The 14,362-nt window shown below is 44.9% G+C and overlaps 2 protein-coding genes across 2 annotated transcripts in view; one reads left to right on the top strand and one right to left on the bottom strand.

Moving 5' to 3' along the window:
• The window catches only part of B9d2 (B9 domain-containing protein 2), a 969,675-nt gene that overhangs the window by 240,175 nt on the left and 715,138 nt on the right, over positions 1-14,362 (bottom strand). The window contains exon 12 of the mRNA XM_070527020.1: positions 10,671-10,737. Coding sequence (XP_070383121.1) covers positions 10,671-10,737 — 67 coding nt within the window. The remainder of the gene's footprint in view (positions 1-10,670; positions 10,738-14,362) is intronic.
• The window catches only part of ktub (Tub domain-containing protein ktub), a 122,080-nt gene continuing 113,089 nt past the window's right edge, over positions 5,372-14,362 (top strand). The window contains exons 1-3 of the mRNA XM_065456015.1: positions 5,372-6,214; positions 7,899-8,050; positions 14,075-14,171. Of these exons, the coding sequence (XP_065312087.1) occupies positions 8,004-8,050; positions 14,075-14,171 (144 nt within the window). The 5' untranslated portion in view covers positions 5,372-6,214; positions 7,899-8,003. The remainder of the gene's footprint in view (positions 6,215-7,898; positions 8,051-14,074; positions 14,172-14,362) is intronic.

Raw genomic sequence — 14,362 nt, 5'->3', positions numbered from 1 at the left:
AGTTCACGCAAGAATTCAACACCAGCGAACCTGAGCAGAAAACACACAGAAATCAGGTAAGCTTACGCATGCATTGAGCCCAGACATCAAATCTGGCAGCTGCTCACGCGCAGCATACACACTCCTTACTTTAGAAGAACTTTCTGGGCGACTTGGTGCATGACTATGTTTCGACGTAATAGTTTTGCGGACACCCGCAAGGTTGAGAGAGGTAATTATTAAAAGGAAAATGAGACATCCACCCAATCAATTACCTCTCTCGAGTGCGCGGGTTTCCGCATAACTATTACGTCAAACTCTTGCGCCTTTGCTTCTGAGTTGTTGATAAATTCGACTTCGCCTGCCGTCTGCTAGCCGCCTGGTTAGCTCGGACGGTAGAGCGGCTGCCCCGGAAAGGCGGTGGTCCAGGGTTCAGGTCCCGGACCAGGACGAATTTTTCTTCAACTGCGAAGCTTTCCTTTCGAGGTACCCGTATGGGTTTCCTTTGTAGCACTTAGCTCCCCTTGAGTGGATGTCTAATTTTCCCTTTATTAATTTTATTAATGACTATGTTTTAGGACGAGTTGCACCTAAGAAAGAACGAACACCGAAAAAAAGACAGGTAGACGAAAAGAGCGCAATTTATACTGTTTTCGTCTACCTGATTTCTTACTGTGTTCATTTTTCTTGGGCACAACTAGTACTAAAACACTCCTTACATAGGCTGCAGAATCCCGGAAAAAGGGATCTAGTAGATCTGGACACTTTAAGCGTTCCTACAACATATCCTGCTCTGCGAGAGATATAGGCAAGTCAAGCAGCACAAACCTATCGTAAGGCAGCTCGCCTGGATTACGGAATGGAAGATGACGAATTCTTCCTTCATTCGTGGCAGCGAAGTGAAATTTGCTGTTCCTTAATCGCTGGACGATGGAGGCGATTGTTGCATTCTATAGTCCTAATGGTCGCAAGGCAACGATTTTGCAGCCTTGAAACATGCTGCCATGTCGCAGCTACGCCGTCAGCAATATGGCGGACGCGGTCAGTGTTACCAGATTACTATTCGTTTGAATATCCTCTATTGAAAAGTCGTTACGAAGAAAGATATTCCTTTCCTAGATATACTTTGTGGCGCAAAATACATTTCTTGAAAAGGGACAGAAGAAAGGAAGGTTGGTGCTTCACTGTCTTCCTTTCTCCTGCCCCTTTTCAAGAAATGTATTTTACGCCACAACGTATACCTTGGAAATCGTTGCGAAGCTTTGTGCAAAGAACCGTATTGAGCGTTCTCCGTAAAGGTTTCTCATTAAAGGTTAACTTAAAGTTTCCAGACGTCATTAGCCCGAGAGTGACCAACCGGGGCACTGCAAGCGCTGGTCACATGTCAGGAGTGCCAGTACTCGCTTCTGTCGTCTGCTACGGTTACGGCGGTGTACATGTGCTTCAAGCAGTTTTTTTTTCGTTTGTTCCCTCTAGTTCTCTATGCCAGCATACGTCTGTCTGTCCTTTCAAATAGCTTTTTGGTTGTTTCCGTGCATAAAACTTTATGAACAGCTTACCCGTCTGTTTCCCAAAACCAGCATTTACAGCGCCGGCCAACCGAGCTCGTTAGCGCGTTGCGAACTTCTCAAGTGCGGTATAACCTGGAGGGGTAGTTCAGGTGGATATGCAAAGTGTAAACGTGAGATATAGAGTATAGCATCTAACTAACAGAGCAGCTGAATATTCTTTTGGGGTGCGACAAGCATGCAGCAAATATTTCCTAGACGTATAACTTTTACAACATTTAGCATAATTTCACGCAAGATGATAACTTGCTTTGTCGTGAATGGCAACACTGAAATGAAGATGCTGCCGGCGCCGTTTGGTCTATGACCTGCGTACGAAAAGGTTGCTGTTCGTTGCTGGTTATAAGAGGTAGTAACTTAAATTCAAACGAGTTGTTACTGTCAGTTGTTGTGAGCATACGGAAAGACACTGGCCCGTCTTAATTCTCTTTTAAAGACACACGTTGGACTCATGTTTGTCATTTACAAATTTGTAGTGCTTGAGAAGAAGTTATGACAGGTTCGCTGCGCCACGCTGAAGCACCTGCTCGGCCCAATTTTGGGGGATAGATATATCTCTGGGAGAGTACGATTGAGAAAAATAATGTATAGAAGCTTCATTAGTCGTGTGGGACTCATTGAGCTTTCACTGAAGTGTTCAAAATCAAACGCATTCTTAGAATACTACTGGCATTCTTACGTGGCGCTGCTTCGAGGACTGACTGAGTGAACTGCTTCGCTTCTAGTTCAACTGGAATCGTTGGAAACATCGCGCAGTGAAAGGTGCTTTAGGTTTCCTCTTCGGGACAACACAAGCTCCGCCCTACTGCTTAGTGAACAATCTAAGCATTTCTAGTTCTACTCTAATGTTCTGCTTCACGGTTTAAAATTGAAGTGAACGAATCGGTGTCGTAAGTCATAGGTGCCTAGCAATAAACACGGCCTTTTGTAGTAAAAAGCGGGCGCCATATCGTCGAAAGAAGGCGGTTGTACGTTATGAAACTTCCAATCGCATTTATTGGCATGGCTCTCGATGTTAAGACAAAGCTTCAACTCGCGCGTTATTATTCTAAATGTGAAGAAGCGGAGAAAAGGTTTCGCTCAACATTCAACAGAGTGGCTTTGATGACGTTTGTTGCATGTGAAATGAAAGTTTAAGCACTAAACAATATTGTTTCTAAAGTATGCAAACAATATATGTCGGAATAATTATTGATGCTTGCAACATTTCAGTGAACTCCAGGATAAAGTTTATAGATTCTGCCCCTATACGTTGACAACATCGTAAATTATCTCGAAATTAAAGTTTCCTCTAAGCCATAAAACGTTTACTTGAGGCAAGGTAATCGAGAATGATATATTAGATGGCACGACGTTGTACTAAGAGCGCGAAAAGCGGTTGCCAGCGTGGCTGTTGTGGAGAACGAAGACAGAGTAGCGGCAGTTAACTTCCTAGAAAGTTCGCTCTTAACTGTTCCCTTTGTACATTATTGTAGTATTGTAATTTAATAGGAAAAATGGGGCTCATCGCGTTTTGAGGTCAACATTGTAAGAATATGCTAAATTTGTGACTATTTTGTAAATGATGTACAGGTATGTTGTAATACATGGAGCACCTCTACATTGGATGAGCAGTAGACCGCTTAAACTCTACAAAGCTTCAAAAAAGCTAAGCCTCCAATTTTCACAAGTCTGGCGGTTTCGAGAAAAACATTTACGACAGAAACTAAACTGGAGATGTCTAAGAATGCGTCAGCATTGCGCCACTTGCTTATCTCTAGGCAGCATGGTGTCATTACCAACCTTAACAGACTTAATCCGGCCCCTATAAGCCCTGATCAATTGTTATCAAACTTATCGGACTAGATCCGACCCTGATCAACTCTTATAAGTCATCAACCTTATCAGATTTTATCCGAACCTTATCAACCCTCATCTGTTCTTATCGTCCTCATCGGAGATTATCCGACCCTTGTGAACATTATCGGATTTGATCCGGCCCTTATCGGTACTTACTTACCTTATCGGAATTGCTCCGACCATTTTAAGGTCTTATCACTCTTTAGCACCTTATGCATACGTGTCGAACCATTGTCGACCGCGATGAGACCAGCATGAGCCGTCATCACCCCGTATCAACTCATTGACTGCTTATCTATCTGTGTTGAGCAACGTGAAGGCAGAAGCCCTCAGAGATCGCTGCCGTTTCAGTCGCTGAAGGAACGCCCGAACGGAAGATGCATCACGCGAGCAGAAGCGCTCAGAGATCGGTGGCATTTCGGTCGGTGAAAGAACGCTCAATCGGAAGGTGCACCACGCGACGACCGAGACGCATCGAAAATGTGGCTTGTTTGGCATCAGATTTCCGCAAAATCGGAATTCAAGTAATGTCCCCAATGCCCGAAGTCGGGTATACATGTGGCGCTAGCCGAGGCTTTTATTCCACCATCACCAAATCTTTCAAGACGGCCTTCATAGAAACTGTTGGCCTTTGATATTTGTTGTGTACCACCGGCACAGCACATTCATATGGTTCAGATGTATTTACCCTCTGCAAGCGTGGGTATTTAGCACTAGGATTGTTAGCGTGGGGTCATAAGTTCGATGCTCATAAGCGTGAACGCTTTCCCGTTCCAAGTGATTCTGCTTCTTTATACGTTACTTTATTTCGTCTATTTACATTACCTTAGCTATAATTTATTTCGTCGCGATTCCTCTTACACAACGGGCAGGTTTCCTCTTTGGTTAGGCATACAAATACTTAAGCACTTAATATAACCGCACTTCAGGAGTGACAGCTGCAGGCTGACCAAACATCCTTCCGGAAGCATGGCTTACTTGCGGACTTCACTTCTTGCACCTAAGCGAGCGCAGCTTGCAGCGCACTGAGCCCGAGCAAGTGACGTCATGGCCGTGATGACGTCACTCGCGAAAGGGTGCCGCTTCAACTCCTCACCGCTAATAGTTCTGGTGATGCGAGAGGAGGAGAGAAGGGTGGACACATGGAAGGGGCGATTGCTGTACGCAAAGAGATGGGCGACAGAAACGGTTTTCAATTTACGTAATGTGGTTCGCTGGGACGGTCGTGTTTTGAGTTCGTAATTATTCTAATGGGCACCACGTTGTTGAATTCTTTTTTTTTTCATCAAGAAGAAGAGATGTTTTATACGTCCAAACCATGATTGAATGCAGTACGAAGAAACGTTGTGAATGAATGCGAAATACAAAATGTGCAATACATTCCTGTCAAAATAATTTATGGCCTATTAAAGGGCAAAACAGCCGGACTCAAACTTCTCGCATATGTAGTTAATTCGATCCCGACAAGGGAAATTCTCGTCCGTAGTCAGCCCAAGGTTCCTAAACGCTGGCGTGTATTAAAGTAAACAGCAACTATTTGAAAACAACAGCTATTTGTGAGAACGTCGTGTGCGTGAATGAAATACGATATGCTCTGTTTTGTTACTACTATAGTTATAAAAGCAGCATGTCAAATTTCAAATTATCAAACTGTTTTCAGTAGTGTGAATGAAATCATAGTTGGTAAGGGATACAGTAGCTGTATAAACTGATTTAAAGTTGCCACTTATGGACCCTTTGTGCGAGTACAGCATATCCTATTAGAAGAGAGCTTTGACGCCCTTTAGCCATTAAAAAGAAAGCAAGATCGATCGCGCTACCAATCACAAAAAGAGAGGACGCACCGCTACTTAGCATGACCCCTCTCTCCCCCTGCTCCCCCGTACACCAAAACCTCGGCGACCCTGGCCTCCTCCTCCTCGTTGCCGCATTTTTTGTTTTGTTTCGCGTGGTAGCCCAAAATCGTTACCACCGGCAACCCGAACACCCCTTTCCCACACCCGGTCACCCGGGGCAACGGCTTGGTTTGCAAAAAAACACTCGATTTTTTTACCCCGCACGTGGTACGGGGCTGGCACAGACCTCCTGCACCGCAGCTCTACCAGAAAACGTAGTTGCTCGGCGTCGCACACGGCTTTCTTTTTATTTTTACCGCTTTACCGAGAAACGCCGAGCGCCCGAGGCAAGTCTTTGTTCGATCTGTGCTCGTGACGCTAGTCGTCACTGGCGAAGGTGCGTTCTTGTCGCCATAGTCGCCGTCGATTCAAAACTAGGAAGGAAAGAATCGAAGAGAGTCAATTTGCGCGCTTTGGTATCGACGTCGGCACGGTACCGTAGGTGTTGGCAAGAAGTGGCCGCGCGCAGACCCAGGATATCGACTCGAGCGGCAACGAGTGAAAGCGCTTTTGTGACCTGCGGCTGCTTCCAGTGGAATGGAACGCCTGACGCTGCTCCACGCAGCGTACGCCTTTCTGAGTGAGGCAGTGACCGTGGTGGTGTTGCCAGACTGTCGACGTGTGGGACGCAGTGCATGCTGAAGAAGAAGCGACACACCAAGCTCCTTCGTGACCAAGTGGTGCGTCGAACCGGAACTCACGACTTGTGTTCGTGCCACTCGCGTCTGTGTTTAGGTTCCTCTGTGGCGTCCTTCTGTGTAGGAAGGTGCCGGGAAAAGAACCTGTGAGAAATTGCTGGAACCCCCCATCGGGCAGAATGCTTCTTCGTTCAATGTGGAGTGCCCTTGATGAGTAGGGAACCTGGAACACACCTGTTCTTATCTCACCATCTTTCTTAAACATTTGAAGAATATGAGGTCGAAGTAGCTGAAGGTAGGCTTGCCATTTTCATTTGACTCATAATCAAAAAAACCTACATGGGTGGGCACCAGAGAACAGTAGTGTGCGTCGTTTCGACAGGGTTCTGGTTCGAAACACACTGTGGTTTCGCAGGGAATACCCAAGTCAGAAATTGATTTCAATGAAAAGGTATTGACATGAATATAAAGAGAATAATACATCCACCTTCTAGGGATTAGGGCTGTGTAAAGCATAGAAACTTCGTTTGAAGCATTGGGTGGTGAGTTAACTTTGGCGATTCTTGTTAAGAGAAAAGCAGTTAAATGTGCTTGTGCAAGATTTTCTTCAGAAATTCAGCTCCTCTTCGGTCCACGCCAGCAGACCAGTAATCAAATGGCTGGGATCGTGCCAGGCAGAACCTAGAGTGTTACTGCTAGCACAAATGAATTGAATTTCTCAACAACAAAGCATGAAAATGCAGTGGTAGGTAACAGTTTCGTGGTTGAAGCTCCCCACAATAATATTTTAGCGCATGAGCCAAAATTAAGCAGTTTTTTCCTTTCGCGGAACAGCGAAGCAGTACAAAATCAACACAAAAATGCCCCTTCATGGAACGGTGGAACAATTGAACGTTCAGAATACAACGGAGGTCTAAAATACGCGCAATGCACCCACTGCCGTCATGCAATCAACATCGATGTTTGACGCCTCACGAAGGCGGCAGTGAATGCCGTGCCCTGAGGTTAATATCAAGCCTTCAGGCGATCAAAGTTCACTAGGCTGACTCTAAATAGCACAAGCATAGCCCACTGTGGTATAATGATTATAAACAGGGATAACGTGCCTCAGGTAGGCTGGCCCACGTTTCGATAGGAGGATAGGGATAGAATATAATGGAGCAAAGATCCTCCTATCGAAACGCTGGCCAGCCTTTCTGAGGCAACTTATCCCTGTTTTTAACCTTTATAGCACAATGCGCTACTGCAAGTGACAGCCCTTTCCCTTATTTCGCACAAAGCCCAGTGACAATATTTTGCTCGAGGACTGCACACAGCAGAACTCACAGCAACACTCTCAATTATTATGGTTTCTCCTTTGGTTGGAATTATAGCGGGGGACCTAATTCTCTGCTTACAGACAACTATTCTTAAATATCTGAGAATACGTGACGTGCTGTGCACTTTTGTCTTGCAACAGAAAAAGTAATTTCAGCAAGAAGCTCTCCAGTAACATATCGGGGACTTCTGAAGAATGGTTATCCACAGAACTTAAAGCAGTCCCGGCGCCTTTAACCATTTGCCCATATGTTGCCGCTTTACAGATCACTGCTCAAGAAGCTGTCCAAGCAAACTAAAATTTGAAGCTTCACGCAATGGAGCAAAAGATTTATATGCCAACAAGGCGCTACAGTATATACAAACGTTTTTAGTTGTTTCTCAAGAGCGCTGCACCGACACCAATAGATACACGGCCAACTCTTCATCCTAAACATTCAAGCTATCGTTAACAACAAAAAAGTAATATGCAGTGTACAAACACAGCCTAATGGCTAGTTTCTCACAGTTCGTAACCGAGATCTTGAAGAGAAAGTCGACAGGGATCATTGTTTAAAACGCGTGACATTGTTACTGACTTGATTCTATCGATGTCTGTCTGCATGATTTTGAACGCGAAGCATGAGAGTGAAGAAATTAACTTGCACTGCTCATGTCTTTAGATGACTACAACCCAATCTGCAAGGGCTTCAGGGACTACGAACCCCAAGTGAAATCAGCGTAACTCCAAAGCTGTTGTTTGTCAAGGACCGGAAGAATTCGCAACAATGGTGACCCGCAGTGATTTACCAGTGTGGTCAAGAGCTTTCAGCAGGTGAGCAGCTGTTTTATTGACTTACGCACTTGTGACCATTAGTTTCCCCAGTGCGATCCAGCGCGCTGGTTTGTGCATAATAAATATTTTTTGTCATGATCTTAGCTGTGCTTGAAGATATTAAGACATTGATACTTCTAACGTCAAAAGGTCAAACATTGAAGGGAAACACCGTTATTGTGCGTGCTTAGGAACATTAAAATATTGAGATGCACATCTTCAAAATATTAGAGGATAATGTCATTGCACTTTTGTAGCAAACGCATTTTATACATGTGCGCATGTCATAAGGAGATGGAAACGCTTATTACATAAATGCAGCACTTCACTCCCAGTCAGCCTTTGAAACGCTGTTTAAAAACTAGTGATGGAGCACTTTGCCCAAGCGTTTGAGGATAGCTTCCCCTCCGTGTTTTTTTCGGTGTTTCTGATATATGCAATGAACTTAACACGGGCATCGCTTCGGTCCGGCCGACAGGTGTATTAAACGTTGTTATTGTGCTGAACCTCGCAACACTTTTTTACGTTGATCGTTAAGAACTTGTCACTATATGACGTTTTTTGTGATGACCACTGTCATAGCATGCAGGTGGTAATAACGGCCACCGGTAGAATTCTAAGCTTTTCGGTAAATAGCTTCGTATTTATGTTTATCTGCAAAATATCAAACAACGTTTCATGCTTTCGACAAGGGAAGGTGCCTCAGGGTGTCCTTCAATAAGAGACAAACAGGTACAGACGTTCCGCTCATTCTTATTGCCTGCTAGAGTGAAGAAGGACTATAATATCTTGAAAGGAAGGCATTCCTAGCCTCATCGCAGTCGTCAGTGTGTGCATTCATCATTAACAGCAGAATGCGATGAAGTGGAGCATTTTGCGGCATGTTTGTATGTATGCTAAGTGGGCCAGAGGGAGCAAATATCTTCAGGCGATCAGATGTTTCCAGATCTGCGTCGATGCCTTACGAGAGTCGAGAACTGGTGGCCTTTCGAAGCTAGAGCTCCTTTTGTGGAATCCCAGCTCAGAGTTCGTATGGTGTTTGTTGATGACACCAAGCACTGAAACATCTTTTTGGGGACAAGACTCCTCGCAATGAAAGCCGGAAGGCCCTGTCTTCTTCGTGCATTGATTTGGACTAGGAGGCATGATGCTGGAATGTTGAAATAGATCTCGACAAGAAAATGTCGTCGTATTTAAATCAATGAACCGTGGGTGGGGGAAAACTGCATATTTATTACAGTAAGGAGTGGGTTTCAAGCGCAAATGTTTATTCATGCACCCAGTTAACGTTGTGAAGAGGTCGTCGACATATATGATCCAAAATTTACAGTATTAAAGTAAACAAGGAAATTAATAAATCAAACCATCATGGGCAGTACGTTTCAATCAATAGATAAACTAGCATGGTGGCTCTGAAGTTGTAAGAAATTCTAGTAACATCATATGACGGCCTTCTTTTTTTCACAATGTTAGCAGATGCAACGAAATTGTATTTCGGGCATGGAAGGAATGTTTATGACAGTGGCTCTGGAGAAGTGCAGTAAAGCAGATATTGTTATGACATCTCCTTAAACAATAACAACGCCGTGAACACGTTTCCAATGAAACCTAATAGTTCACTGATTCATCAATATTTAATATTCCTTGCATTCAAACTTCAGACAACATCGGGATGAGGAACCAGAAAGCACAATGCTGCTCTCAATAGCTCACACGGCAGAGACACTTCGCACGACCAGCACAATAGATTAACGAGTGGACGTAAGCACATAATGCGCTGAATGTCAAGAACAATATATTCTGGCTAAGAAGTATGACAGAATTTCGTATTTTTTTCGCCATCGGTCTACGATGAGAAATCCGCATGGCATTACCCGTTACAGTGAGGCACTAATGCAGTGCTCGGAGAAGAAAGCTCGGAGTCAAGAATTACAGCTTTGAGTCCTGAAACTGAAGTTTCAGCCAAAATGAAAATACAAAGGCGCTATGACTAGGGCTGCCAACCATCTCGAATTTAGTGGGACGGTTGCGACTTTTGAGCAAACGCATCGAGCCCTTACATGACCCAGGCGGCATGGGCGTATGTCCCTATTTTGCATTTGTTTTCTGCTGAATAAGAACCAATAGGCCAGGCTTACTTTTTATAATGCTTCCAGCTCAGTTGCACAATTCTCTTTTGTCTTCTGTTGCAGCGTCGTAAACACAAAAGTGGTTTCGTTCTTGCTGTGAATTTGCTTCTGATGTAGGCCCTGACTGTTTACAGCACTCTTTATCTGTTTGCTAGCCCTGACTGCGGGGCAACTACAGCGCCTTTCTCGTTAAAAATCGGGAGATGGTAGGACTAAATCGTTAAACTTTATTGCACGTGTAGACTTCCGGCTCCGGGGAATCGCAGTCACGTGATTGGTCGTAACAAATGTCTGAAATGTCTCAAATGTCAAATGTCCCCTGTCTCAAATGCGTCCACGCGAGATTCGACTGCCCTATATATGACAAGGTCGTCCAAGAATTCTCAGTTTACCATTGAAACTTAGAGTCGTGGGTCTAATATGGTTAGGCGCTCAAGAAACTGGGCTTTCAATTTTTGTGTGAGTAAAGTGTGAATCTGGGTGAGGCTTACCTTACGAACACCAGGAAAAGCGACTTCCTCGTCGTAGTTTTGCTTGCTTGTTGTCTCCGGTTCGGCGCTGTTCATAGAATAGAATTTTTCACAATTACTAGAGGGAACAGTGGCACTGTTATAGTTGAGGCCGTATGGGAATGATGGTTAATACATGTTCTGATGTTCGCTCTTGTGACTTCAGACGATATTGTGGCGTTGTGTATTAAGCATTATCTGACTTCATTGGCCAAAATTGCGAAGCAATCCATACTTTTCTGTATGAAAAAGGCAGTAAGACTTCCAGTGCGCATAATCGATACTAATTCCATCGGTTCCATCGGGGGAGGTGACCAAGTCGAAGGAAGGCAAGCGTCTAAACGCGCTGGTTTGTCCGCGAGAAATTCTTAACGGTATCGAAGCATGCTTTGAAAGCGTAATCACTCAATATCGGTCGAGGTCCTGTGCTCGAATTCTGTCATCACAAGATTTTCTCAATAGCTATTTGATTATCTATAAGAAAGTATTTTGTTCAAAATGAAGACTTTGCTAAGTCATGAAGCCGTTTCAAACTATAAGAGAGAACCTTAAGCAAATCGACGCAATCATCACCATTACCATGGTCGATGAACCACCCTGCATCCAGCTCTCGTAGAGTCTAGCGACAGAGTGCCCTTTAGTAATTGCTGCATGAAAATCTATGGTTGCTAGAGCACTGCTGTGTCGTCTGCTACGAAACAGTTTGAGACCATATCGGACATCTTGCTAGTCACGAGGTAGCATCCGCACAGCCAACCAAAGGAATCGTCGTAAAGTGGTGCCGGTAATTCCTTCCCTCGCGCGATAAAGGGCTGCAGCAGACCGCTGAAATGCACCTGCTAAAACGAAACGACGCACGGCGGCTATGACGTGCTTCTAACTTTTACAATCGCTTCCGGTGCTTTCAGTACACAGAGGCATGGCCTTCGATATCGGCTTCCGTTACTTCGAGGGAGCTGTCTTCTGGAGTGTCAGTCATTTCTTCCCCAATCAGTGTTACCAGACTGCTGTACAGTTCAACTGCGATATGAAAAAAATTGAAATACAAATTCTTTACAACACTGATAGCGCTCAAGTTTGGCCACCTTGCGGTGCGACGTGTGCTCTTTAAGTGTAATACAAAATTGAAGTTCGAAAATTTCGTGGCATGTTTTGTGAGTGCTTCCTTTGTTCTTCAATCTCTTTTGCTCTACTTGCATTGTCTTACTGGTTCTTACGTAGCTTTCTTTTTCTTATGGTTCAGCTGATTGCATAGTTGGAGCTCCAAGATATTTTTTTCCAGAAAACACGTATTCCTTTTTTCCTTTGCTCTCTACTAAGATTTCTAAACATTGTTCAGAGAACTTCTGCATTTTCAGGCTGTAACAAGCATACGAGATTTCAAGTAGAAAGGATTAAAAATCTGAGAGAACGAGAAAAGGGTATGCGATGAACACCGACCCAGCGAACAACGTTTTATATGGTTTCTTGCTACAATGACATACTTTCCTTTTTTTCTTTGTTTTTTTCCTTTTACTTTTGCTCCCATCAGTGAACGTGCTTCGAGCAACAGGATTACACGCGTTCCTCCGAGGAAGTTGGGGAAGAAGTTCCCCGCATATCCTTTTTTTTGTTCTTGTTACCTGGAGCGAGACGGGCCCACAGTCCTAAGTGCCCATACAGAGCGTTAGAGATGGAGGAATTTGATTACCACGAGAAGAGCACGCGAAGTCCATTACAGAATTGGCAAAAAAGAATAAGCCGGAACTAGAAACGAAGGCCAGCTAAACAGGAGTCATGGAGGCACACAGTCGAGAGGTTTCGGTCGGGGACGCACTGTCACACGTCAGCGTTGCCAGACCGAGCCCCCAAGATGGCGTTGTACAATAGCGTCAGGCAAGCTTGGATGGCGGCGAAAGAAAGGCATTACCGTCTGCTTCACAGATGACCCATCGCCTGCTACGGAAATTGTCGTCGGCTACGAAAATTGTCGTCTGCCCCCGAATGCGTCGTCTGCTAAGTGGTTCCGCGGGAGCGCGCGAAGAATCACTCAAGCACCCTCTGGGGACAGAACTCGTCTACTACGAATAGGAAGATAGACGGAAAAAAATACATAAGTAGGCACGGAACGTCAATCGCGCGCGCACGCTGGAGGCCAAAACCGATGCATCGGCGATATTGTACGTGGGTGGTCGATAATCCATTGCCGCAGTGGCGGCTGCACAGCCGCCAGCAATGCCTTGAGTAGCTGAGCGGCGGGCAGGTAAATAACTACAAGTTCTGCAACCGCATTCAATCTGTCTCGCAATCTTATTTCACTGCGCCAAGCGATGCTCTGCAATCTTTCCAAAAAAGAAGCCCGTTTCAACAAAACGCAGAAGAGCAGTGCGCGTAGTAGCTGCCGCATTCGGGAAAGGCTGTCCCTTATTCTCACTCGTGCAGCTCTCGCGAGACCATGGGAAGGCTGGAAAGGATGATGCTTGCATGTCCTACCCTACAACTCAATTCAAATTTTCTGTTCCTATTTTCTTTTAAATCTTTAGGTGATTTACATCTTTCGTTGCCTACTGTTTACAGAAAGCCTTGGCTGCTACAAGCGTGGTCGAAATTCCTGGCATTTCAATCCCGTAAGAACGTTAGCCGCCCAAGCTGTAAGACATGGGCAATTGGAGTCCGAAGCTGTGTTCCCGAGCGAGAGGAATTTTGTTTTCGGTAGCGCTTGCCAAGAGAAGAGCACTCCCAGGACAGGCAGAGACGTTCATTGAAAACATGGGAGTGGCTGAAGGCATCCGAGAAAACAGAGCAGCTTATTACATCTTGTTGCTACGCGGCAACGTCCCTTAGAAGCACATACTGGCATGGGTGTTTCATTTGCTCTTTCGATTCGATTCACTTGGTTTCTTTTGTAGCTGTATGATCCTTTGACTCCAGAAATTTTTTTTTTCTCAGACGGGAGTGCATGGTGGTGGATATACGGAGTAATATAAGAAGCAAGTGACTTCTCCAGTATGCGAAGCTTTGTTTGTGCATCAAAGATTCCAAGCGACATTTTTTTTTGTAGAAGCTGCTTTATGAAAAACCTACTAAGCAGATTCTCTACCTAGTAGATCTAGGTAGACGACTCCAGTCTTTCGCTGTTTGAACGATGAAGAGTTCAGATGAGCGGTGGTGTGAGGTGGAGGGGGATAAACAGCCTTTGAATGGCTATGGTAGGATGAAGTGCAGTGCGCAGGAGTGATGTTGGTCTGGTGAAGCAGTGAGTGATAAAATTTGTAACAGAGACAGTCTTACTGTTTTGCGGCAGTGCTCGATGGGTGGAAGGTTCAGAGCTGACGCAAGTTTAGTGACGCTGATGGGGTAAGAGTAGTCAGAATGAATCAACCCTGCTGCACGATTCTGTATTTCAGCACAGAGTGGCCCGCAGCGCCACCTGGGAGTGCGGATGAAGACAAGGCCCCTTCGTCACCACCTACAACTCAGCGCCAGAAAAAGCTGGAGCGCCAGGTAAGCGCCACTCCTACTAATTTCGATTACACAACAATCTACGTACCAGCAGACAACCAGAGTATACCACATTGTTCAGAATTGTTTCATCGCCAAGAAATTTTCAAGCTCCGACGTGCACTTTCATACGTAGGGTAGTGCCCTTACGTTCTGGGCTCCGCTACCTGACGTCACGTATTAATCCATGACGT

The sequence above is a fragment of the Dermacentor albipictus genome, chromosome 10 (genome assembly GCF_038994185.2).
Source record: "Dermacentor albipictus isolate Rhodes 1998 colony chromosome 10, USDA_Dalb.pri_finalv2, whole genome shotgun sequence".
Taxonomy (NCBI): Eukaryota; Metazoa; Arthropoda; class Arachnida; order Ixodida; family Ixodidae; genus Dermacentor; species Dermacentor albipictus.
The sequence above is the reverse complement of the archived record's forward strand: the minus strand, read 5'-3'. Positions and strand labels throughout refer to the sequence as shown.